Source organism: Galendromus occidentalis, unplaced genomic scaffold (assembly GCF_000255335.2).
Source record: "Galendromus occidentalis unplaced genomic scaffold, Mocc_1.1 scf7180000075782, whole genome shotgun sequence".
Lineage (NCBI taxonomy): Eukaryota > Metazoa > Arthropoda > Arachnida > Mesostigmata > Phytoseiidae > Galendromus > Galendromus occidentalis.
In genome coordinates this window covers 362,619-373,385 of record NW_003803772.1, presented here as the reverse complement: position 1 = coordinate 373,385, position 10,767 = coordinate 362,619, and the positions used below count along the sequence as shown (strand labels likewise).

The 10,767-nt window shown below is 51.3% G+C and overlaps 1 protein-coding gene and 1 long non-coding RNA gene across 2 annotated transcripts; both read right to left on the bottom strand.

Moving 5' to 3' along the window:
- Positions 1 to 529: 529 nt before the first annotated feature.
- On the bottom strand, positions 530 to 5,180 carry LOC100907443 (serine/threonine-protein kinase A-Raf). The gene is made up of 7 exons (XM_003738152.1): positions 5,136 to 5,180; positions 3,444 to 4,111; positions 3,110 to 3,333; positions 2,182 to 2,856; positions 1,388 to 1,957; positions 846 to 1,231; positions 530 to 715 (listed from the first exon to the last, which is right to left on the bottom strand). The coding sequence occupies exons 1-7, from the start codon at positions 5,178 to 5,180 to the stop codon at positions 530 to 532; spliced, it is 2,754 nt and encodes a 917-aa protein (XP_003738200.1).
- Positions 5,181 to 9,393: 4,213 nt separating this feature from the next.
- Positions 9,394 to 10,224, bottom strand: LOC100902103 (uncharacterized). Its single transcript, XR_145203.1, has 3 exons — positions 10,041 to 10,224; positions 9,704 to 9,786; positions 9,394 to 9,565 (listed from the first exon to the last, which is right to left on the bottom strand). It is a non-coding gene; the product is annotated as an uncharacterized LOC100902103 (long non-coding RNA).
- Positions 10,225 to 10,767: the final 543 nt, after the last annotated feature.

Genomic DNA, 10,767 nt, shown 5'->3' with positions numbered 1-10,767 from the left:
GGATTTTCAGGAAGTTTCAAGTGATTTCAGAAACAGCGACATTACGCCAAGCGCAAGTTTCGAAGACGGATTGACGGATATCGAATGGATTGTCAGGCGCCGTGAAGCCGCCCAGGCCCGCCCTCTCTCCTGGGTCAACACTATATTTTACAGAATCCCGCGGGAGGGCGGCCCATCATCGATCAGTCTCGATGACCGAACATTGGGATAGAGTGGTCCGTTCGCGAGGGAATCCCCTCTTCTGTCTGGGATATCTTTACAATTCACTATACGTATAGGTCTCTTCACCGAATGCACTCTGTGTACACGAGAACTTGTCGTTCGCTTTCTCTTTACAAGATGATTCTACAAGCTCTTCCGCGATTGGACCAGAAAATGATTCCCTCATTCCGAGCTCAATAGTACAGTCCCGAACAGCCTTTCATCCATTCATCCTCTGCGGTTCACGTCCGAACCTACACGCGTAACAATCGTCAGGGAGCCCGGGCCTTAGCGGATCGACGAGAAAATGATCGATTCCTCCTTCGCCTCAGAAGTTGCCCGTGTTCGAGAAGAACGGATAGGCAGGATTGCCGAACTGCGACGGCGTCTTCGGCGACGCACAAGTGAATTGCATTTCTTCGCTATTCAGATAAGTTCGGTTGAGAGTTGGCTCTGATGTCGACCGATGAATTTTCGGGAGCGACCTCTTCAGGGACTCGAGTGAAGCAAGGATCTGCAAGGAGTTCAACATACAAATTAAAACCCGACAGGCGCTATGGCAGTGCCCCCTCCGCATCATCCGTCGCGGCTGGTATCGCTTCTCGTCATATCCGATAGCTCCAATCCGAAGGACGACCCCTTACCTGTCTGAACAGAGGTCGGTCTTCTCGTTTGTATTTGATGCAATCTTCCGTGAGTCGTATCAGAGCTTTCGGTGCATCTCTTCGAACTTTGCTCATGTCGGGCTTGAGGAAACCTTTCCCGACCATGAAAAGTATCTGGTCTTTGTTGTTGACGTTGCTGTACGGCAACGATTGTGTTTCCAGCTCGTAGAGCACGATGCCGAAAGCGTACACATCGCTCTGATATGAATAGGGGTTCGGGTCTTTCATATGAATCACCTCCGGGGCCATCCACAAGATCGAGCCTGTAGGTTGCGAAAATGGCGTGGAACCGCTCCATCGAGCTTTCACAGTCGCCAATCCGAAATCGCCGATTTTTACCGTCAGATCATCGTGAAGGAAAATATCTGCAACGAGGGAAAATTCTCGAATGATGACATTGGGGGATCCGTCGGGCAAGCGTCGCGAAAACGAATCGTCGTACCTCCAATAGCTACGACATGTTTCGGCGCGCTCAGACGATGCATTTTCGACTAAGACGGAGGACGAATGGGAATACTCACTGTTACTTTTGAGATCTCGATGAATGATGTTCTTCGCGTGTAAATAATCCATGCCCTGTGAGGTCTGTCGAGCGATGTCGATTATGTGCTGCAGTTCGAATCGAGTTTCCACGATATGTAGATGTTTGTACAGCGAGGATCCCTCACACCACTGGGTGACAATCGTTAGCTGTGGGTTGGACACACAGCCCATGAAGAGAATGATGCACATGTGTCTCGTTTTCCGAAGGACAGAAACCTCGTTCTTGAACGCTTGTAGCTGGGCGGGTGTGGGGTCGGTGACGTTGAGCTTCTTGAGAGCCACATGGCCGTGCCAATGGCCACGGTAAACTGTCCCAAATGAGCCCGAACCAATCCTGGGCCCGGTAAGTATCTCTTCCGGCAGTATCTCCCAGTCTTCGTTCGATTCCCGGGCGGCTTTCTGGTTGACAGCCTTCTTCGATGATTCGTCGGCCGAACGGGCTCTCGGACGAGGAATTTTATGCGACGATGTCGGAGAGCCCTGCGCACTCTGAGTCCGCGTGGGCGATGAGGAAGCCTGGCTGGAGCTGGGAGGAGCGAGGCCCGACGCTACAGGAAACAGAAAGAGCATACGTCAATTTTGAGGAGGGTCCTAGATGCGTTCAGGATCATTGATTCACGAGTCCGGGAGCTATCGCCCCGATATCCGATTCGCGATCAGGCAGGCTCCTCAGCGAGGAAGAGAAGAACGGCAAGGGAGGCAATGAATGTTGGGGGCGAGGGATCGGCAGAAATTCATGCGGATGAACGAAAAAAGGGTAAACAAAACAAACCTCGGTTAACAACTCTGTTATTCACAATGAGTTTTTGGCTCGCGGAGGAGTTGTTCCTCCTCTGTAGCGCTCTCCTGCCGGAGACTTCCTTGCGGCGATTTCTGCGGCCGGTCGTTAAGTTCTGGTAACCCGACGTGATGGTGCTGCCTAGACTGGCTGTCAGGTCACGTTTCCCATTGAAGAAGAAATCGAATTTCGTCGCGTTGCTCGACGTTTGACCATTGGTGTGGTGATTCCGGGAACCGTGTCGATTATTGTTGATCATTGTGTCGTGGACTCGGTTTTCCGAGTTGATTTGATTGTTGCTGTCGAAATTCTGGTTGCTGCTGTTGTTGACGAGGCGGATGCTACCGTTGTTGTTTTCGTTGTTCTTATTGTTGTTGTTGACCTTGTTGTTAAAGCTCGCGCGTGTCTTAGTGTTGTAGCTGTAGTTTTTGCCGTGACTACCGAGGTTCGAAGTAAATTTGTTGTTGTTGTTGATGCTGTCTTTGTAGATGGACGTTATCGTTCCATTACTATCGAGATAAGTGTTCACACCACTTCGTTGATTCGTGTGAGCATCGTCGATACTGTGTCTATTGTTGTTCGCGGAGATGCTGTTCCAAGAAACTCCAACATTCCGAATGGGGGACGGAACAGCGTTCTGACCGCGCGGCAGAGGCGGGGGAGAGTTTTCTACGGGACAGGGATGAACAAAAAAGATTGAGAGCGAGAACCGAGGAAATATGGAAAACTCAAAACAACCGGAACTCTGAGTGTCACGCATGATGGATCCCGATCCGTTATCTGAGGCTTCTTTCGAATTCCGGAGCAGGATTCCAACAGTGTCACTGAGAGCCATCCAAGAGTCGGGATCAGACCGTTCCCTCATCATGAGATCGGGCGCTTCCCATTCAAATTCAACCTCTAACGAAGAGTTAAGGATTACCTGGAGACGAGTAGACTTGTTTGAATCGAGGGAAGTCGGAGAAATCCTGGTTCACTGCGTTGTAAGAGACATTCGGTGCCGAAGTTGATCTTTCGCGTTGCCCCGTGAGGTTGCTTTCGGAGCTGCTGCGATTCAGATTCCCCGCTCGCTGTAGGTTGCACTCTTCCATGAATGGGATATAAGAACTCGGCGCTGGCTCCAGACCATCTTGCAAGGCTAACAAACTGTGAAGAAAGCAGGAGATGGACCACCTTCAAAACATCCGACTCCGACAAATTATCGCTTCGTCGCGCCGGCTGGGTATATTGAAACAGGGGAGGATATTCGAACTTACTGCTTCAAGTATTGCTGTTCAACACCCAACGGTTGACAGAGCGCTGGTACGGCATCCGCACATCGCGGATGGAAACGATAGCCACAGGTTTGGCATCTAAAGCCGTGAAACAATAATTTTCGACAACATTCACAGAACACCAATGAGAAAAACGTTTTCCGAACGTAATTGTGCGAGATCGAAGTGGCGATGGGATACTTGTCTCGGATTTTGACGCAGATCTCTGTGTCGCCTTCGAGTTCACCCATGTCCGTGCTCCACTCGATCATTTCGCCGGTGGCTTCCTTATAGACGACGCACATCTCCGGACTGAGTTTCCGTCTCTTCATCGCTTTGGCGAGTGCTTCCATCACGGTCTGGCCGGTTCGTACTTGGATTGTAGTGTGCTGCTCATTGGGAAGTTGAATCCGAACCACACTTCGCATTGGGGATCGGGGTGCGTCGCCGTTCCGAGATCCTGTCTCGTCCGGACTCGTGTTGCCGGTCGGAGAGCCCAGGGCGTCGACGATGTCCGACTCGTGCTCTTGAAAGTCTTCGAGAATCATTGCGAAATGTTCGTAATCGTCGAGGAACCATTTTGGGATGTCTCGGCTCTTGATCACCTGTTCGCTGAGGCGATTCAGATCGGAAATCGCCTCCTGGGCTAGCGAGTCCTGAATGGCTGCTATCTGTAAAGATCGCAAAGAGAGCTTATGTTCACGGTTCCAGTTTTGACGCTTGACGCACGGCGGAATGCACTTGGTCCAGACCGGGAAGCGGAATGCAGGCTCGTGTTTCCCTATCATGGGCCTCCAAGGAAACGGTGGAAATGCTGCTCACGGTAGGGATTGCGTGTCAAGCGCTTCCCCTTCTCTATACTCCGGGAGCACTAGAATGGAGCTCGCGTCTTCCATTGAATCATTCACAATGTGGATCCGGCCACCGTGAATGCACAGAACTTTCGAAGATATTGGAAACCCAGGCGTGGAGCCGGGAGCTCAGTTCGCGGAATTACGGACGGGCATACGAGACGATTCTTCTATGTGGAAAAAAACTATTCCCGCCGACTGAGAGCTTCTGAGCGATCATACTCGAATGGGCATTCAGTCAGACTGAATCAGAACAAGCATGAAGACAATCAAAAGATATTCCATTTCGATCGAGGCTCGCTTATCGGGGGAAAAGACTTGGAGGGTCAACATTTCACAGTTCGGGTCATCAGAGTCATTCGCTTCCGAGAACATTTCGGAGCTTCAAGGGGGGTTCAGGGATGGGGCACAAGTTCACGAGGCGGGAACGATCGACTCCCATTCGTGATCTCTCCGCGATGAGATGAAAAAACATCCCAGCAGCTCAATGATACGAGAGAATTCTGACTTCTGGCGAGATCAGAATTATTTCCCTTGACTACCATCCATTCTTCCGGAACGGTTAAAGCTCATCATCATGTTGCATTCAGACCCGGTGGCCGAGCTCTCCGGCGATGAATGGCTCGGGACATCCAGATGTTCGATTCAACCTTCATCCGAATCGAATACCTTCTGACTGATAGTAGGTTCTCACTTTGAAGAGCTGTCTTATTCTGCAGAGACCTCTCCTGATCCAAAGAGTATCTCCATGATGCATGCAATATCGCAAAATTCGTGTCAACTGTCCCCGAACCATCCCGAGGAATACAAAAGCGCTGTTGTTATTCATCGATGAATTGCTTACAGAAATTTCGTCCGGGACCGCGGTACCGTTCGTAACATGGGCCATGGTGCATGCTGCGTCGTTCGCACTTCGCTTCCGCTAAAGTCTAAGGGGGCATCGTCTCCGAGGGTCTCACGTCGACCTCAACGATGAGGACCGGCTCCTGAACACCATTCAGATATGCTACAGTCGAATCTGCACTCTGATTCTCCTGCATACGTGATCGCTTTTCACTCGATACGGAGCTAACTTCCCACCACGAAAACCGCTGTTTGCTCCTCATACTCCCCGCCAAAACAGAACAGATCAGGGAACTTTGAACGATGGCGGTCCGGATCAGAGGCCGGACCTGCCAGCTTGTCTTGAGGAAGCTCCCGCACAGAACAGGGGCAACCCCTCTTCTGCGTCCTCGGGGAGGCAGTTCGAGATCTGGTTCCCGACGAATTTCCAAAATCTCGGGACTTGGATCTCCCGATCACATGGCAAACCGGGACAGATGGATGAATCCTGCCCAAGGTTGCCCCGCAACTCCGACCCAGAGCCCTGCTGATTCGATCAGCTGTCCGCGCTGGGGCTCGCCGTGCTTTATTAATGATGCCCATTCAGTACCGTCAACACCGACGGGATGGGCCTCAAATCCGTGGAAGGTATAAGCTGGAAGCCGAGCGGCGGCTCTATCCCGTCGGCGTAGTCGGCGGTACTCGCGCTGAGAGCTGAGAGACATGCGGATTCCCCGCTGCCTCCGGCCGCCAGTGGAGGCGCACGAATTTGAATTTCAGAGCTTAAGGGAGTCGTCCCCAAATCTATCGAAGCAGTATGGAGGAGGCTCGCCGAGTCAGTGAAAATCTGCTGAGAATTACTGCTGGCTCTCAGAGTCATCTCGATCGATTCCGGCAATCTCATCCTCGGGGACCCATTGGCGATAGTCGAATCAATCGAGAGCGGTCTCCTAGGCCGAGAGTTCCGGCACGCTGTCACAGGCGCAGTCACGGTTCCAGAAATCCATTCGGGTCACTCCCGTAATCGGCACCGAATATATTCACGGGATGCCTGTCTCTCGATATTTTCGCCTCCCCGAATCCTGATTGCGTATTACGTCGTCATAATCCCACAATGATACAGTGAGAACTGGTTAATTGGTCCACCCGCGGTACTAGCGAGAAGTGGACCGATACCGCAGGAGGGACTTTTACGCGTCCAGAACACCATGTGCTCCTGTTGCCCTCGATTTGAAAAAAAGGTCTGATAAGTCAGGCGGTCTCTTCAAGCTGGTGGGCTCGCAGCCATCCGCAAGGGGGGCTTGGTGTGCTGTTCGCTGGCTATTTTCTTCGATATCTATGCTCCAGGCATCGACGGCCTGATACATATTAGGGATAAGGATCGCAAATAAGCACAACATAAGATGAGGTGAGGTGGCTTGACTTCTCCGGAGAAAGTGACTTCCAGCTAATGGAAGCCGGGGAACTCGAAGGGGGGTCTCTCCCCGTGTGTTCCATACAAGATATGCTGACTGCGCTCTTTATTCCTTGCTCATCCAGATATCAATGCTTGGAGCATGAGAATCGATGAACCACAGTCACCGTAGATATGCTTATAGGGGGGGAGTCCCTCATATATGAACGAGCAGTCTCCAATGGATGAGCGGGTTTCGAAGGTCTGCACACGGGCAGTCTCCAATATAGTGGCTCATTGAGGGAGGTGATTCAGGTACCTTGCGGAAGCTTTAAGTGAGTTTCCACGACTCAAAATAGACGGGCCAGTATGAGTGGCCGGGCTCAAGTTACTCGTGGACGAACGGGAGAAGTAGACGGGCAGTCTCTAATGCACGGGCAGGTTTCGGATAGTCGAGAAATAGACGGGCTTAAGACTTCAATCGGAATGTTTACGGTGTCTTTTTCCATTCTATGATTTGAAGGTTGAAGAGAGCACATCGCGCCGCGTGTGAACCGCTCATGTGGGGGTCTTCCGCATAAGTACCGGCTCCCGGAGTTCGCTATAGAGGCCCATGCCCACAACCTGTTTGAGCTCCCCGCATCCGAAATTAGTGAATCAGCACGAAAAAATCAGTAATCGCTGGGCTGCACCGAGGTAATGAGTGAGGCTGTGAAATTTTCGCGGCAAAACATCGCTGAGGTCGCGGCTCGTCACGGTGAGAGAACTCGAAATCCCCCCAGAATCGCGAACCATCGCAGAAGTTGATTTGATTTATTGGTACACATTTGCGAGCGGGGCTGCATAAACGGAATGAAGTAGACTAGCAACAGTGTGCGATGACAACGGTAAATGGCGGTGGGCAGTGGTAACAAGGTAAATGACTTAGCGAACTACTTTGAGTGTAGCAGGTGGGCTTTACAGAGACGCTTGAATAAGTTATAGGACGCAGCGGCCCTTGGGTCAGAAGGGAAGGCGTTCCACGTCACGGGAACTAGGTAGCTAGGGGCGGACTGAGCGGCGACGGTTCGGAGGTGCGGAAACAGTAATTCACTGTTGCTGCGAATAAGCGGCGGCAACGGCTCCCTAGAACAACTAAGCCTCAGGATTTGGACCCTCGTGGCGAGTCTTGGTGCGGCCGTGTCTCCGAGCCACAAGGCCAAGCTATACCAATAGCAGGGTCTCACCGAGCCCTGCTGACGCTTGGAGCGCCTTTGATTCTCGGAGCCTGATTCCTCGATCTTGGAGGAGATTCCTTCGAGTTCCTCGAAGAAAGCGGGAGATGGATTTTGATCATTGTGAGTTTCATGTGGCTCTGAGTCTGGACAGCAGCCGGTCCCATACAGTCTGATGGACCTTCGGATGGAGACGAGGTAAGCTTTGCGCCGACATATTGGACCTCTGAACTCAATCGATCGCTCCAAGATCTGCGTCGTCCGTACCTGCCTGTAGTCCAAACCATAGCCCATGCTACCCGATCCGTCAATCTGAAGCAACTACTAGATCAAATGCTGAAATTCGCTAGCTTCGAGGTCAGACGGGCGGAGAGCGACGAGAAGGCGAAGGGAACCGAAGAGCTCGAATGGTCGTTCGCGGCATCGTGGGTTCACTCGTATCTCCGATTGACTCCGCTCATCCCGGACTTGTAGAGGTCGAAAAGCACGCAGTAGTGCAGGGCATCGACCATCCGCGAAATTTCATCGGTCGCCGAAATCCAACAGCTGTTGCAGCTAATACCTTTGTTCCCATCTAGCGAGAACATCAGCGGGGGCCAATATGAAGAGAGTGAAGGGGAACTTCTGGGGTGTTGATGAACTTTTGTTGACGGTTTGATCCGCGATACCTCCTGCGACTCTTATTCGGAGTCGCGATCCCGATAAACTTCGATTCGGAGAGCACTCCTGCAGATCCCGATTTGCATCTCTCTGTGGAGAGGATTCTCGAGATCGGGCACATCTCCAAAATTCGCAGAATCTCTAATGCCGAGCCGTAAAATTCTATTAGATTGAAGGCGCTCCCTGCATAGATGCTCCCCGATTTAGGGCGGCCCGGTTACGCGGAAATGACCGCTATCGCCCCAAGCAAAATCCTGTCATTCCATTCGCGGTGGGAGCCGCTCATAGGTATTTTTGACGCGGATATTCGGCCGGCACAGAAACCGGATCAGACGTAATATTACACGAGTCAAGAGAAGCAGAAATCAACTCAGAAAAGGCCACTGTCAAGGGAAGACGGGCGCGGAACGCATAGTGATTCTGAGACAGGTCCGCTCCAGGAAATTCTTCTTCTGTCTCCTCGTAATTCGGGTACCTTGAAGAGCGGAGTAAGCTTTCATGGAAACGCTGGCCGATGTATTCCCTCCGAGGATTGGGGATTTTCGTCCATGAGATGGACGGAAATGACCGAGCCGTCCGTCTAGTATTGGAAGGGATCCGGTGAGGGGATGAGAGATTTTCCGCGCGAATCTTACGCACGAGGAAGTTTCCTCTCACTTTATATATTCTAAGCAAACATTCTATGGAAGAATCTAGACAGTTTCCTTCTCCGGCTATTGCCCCATTACACAGTGAGGCTCCATTGATCCCGAGGCACGTCGCCTCCGCTCAGCGAAGGAAAACTCATCGTAATTCGACAGCGAGAGGACTCATCACTGTCACGCAAGTCTCTCCACGGAGAATAGACGCATACGATTCGCGCATTGGGTGATCGAGGCGACCGATGATTTCCATATAGATATGTAGACCTGTACGCTATCAGCAATCTGAAGCAAACGGCAAAGGGGGGTCATGGAGACAGTTTGGCTCAGATCTACAGTGCCCAAAAGAGGCCGAAATGAATCGAAGGGAGGGTTTAAACGTTGACGGATTCTTTAATCGATCGCTTGTTTATTGCAACTCTTCTCACTCAGTTGTTGGAAGCATCCTGATATAATCACGAAGTTATTCCTTCTTTTCCGTATCCGGAGTGAAGCCGACCTCCGTCTTCGCGTTTTTGAACAACTTCTCCGCCGTTTGCTTTGCCTGCAATTCTCGAATATATTAGCTCCGCGTCCAAGTTCCGAACTCTCAGCACAGGCACATCCCGCTCAAGATTGTGCGACTCAAGCTCCTAATTCATACACGGATTGCCGGTACATTTCTCTGGCGAACGGAACTCACGTCTGCGCCGAATTTCTCGGCGTGGTGTCCGATCGTCTTCGCTCCCTCGCTCACTGATTCTTTAGTCTTATCCCAGAATTCGGCTGTGGAAATATCGAAGAGTAATTCGGTGATCCTTAGCCGACGACACCAGATACCTATTGAGGCGAACGACGCCAAGCACGTTCCGGTGACGTTATCACCGCGGCGATCACCACCCTAGCGACGCGTTACGACGTGAAGAAAGCGTCAGCATTCTCTGGTTAGAGGTGAAACCGCCACTTCGAATCCGGGTTCATCCCAGATCCACTGACGAATACCCGTAAACAATGAACCTCATCATTCATCATCTACTCACAGAGTTTTGATCCAATTTTGTCCCATTGCGATTCGGGCTTCTTCTCCTCCTCAGCGTAAGAACAGGACACCAGGACGACGAGGACGAATATTAAAAGGAATTTCACATTCATTTTCGTTTCTTTGAGCGATGCACGCACAGATGAATGGGCTCAGTGAAGTTGAAGCCGGACCACTGTAGACGCCGAGCTTTTATCTCCTTCAAGAAGGAAGAGAGTGAACAGCAAGAGAAAGGGACCTTGCTCCGCTGAAGCTCGGTCGAAACAAGATTTGCTTGATTGGGCGAATGTGATCGAGCTGCTTGTACATGCCTTTGAGCGCCGATCGCGACGAAAACGAATGCCCCAAGCCAAAACACAGCTAGGCGTGATCGGCGAGTGGGTTGAATCGATAAGATCTACGTGAAGATTTAATAATCGCCAAAAGCGGTGAAATTGAAGCTCGTCTCTCCAACGCATGCTGATGTCTGAAACTCCGAAACCATTGATCAAAAGTACCGACTCATTGGATTTTCTCTCCCCGTAGTTAGTCTCTGGTGATGCTATCGGATTGTCTGCTGGACGACATATCTTTTCCCAAGCTAGATTCGGTGAACTTTGGTCACGAGGGTATCCACTATCGACTATTACGCACATGCTCCATTCGCTCCGTCACGTTCTCGTCAGGAGCTTCACCCGACATTGCTATTGAGCCAATATGCTCACGACACTCTCCCTCCCCCATCGGGC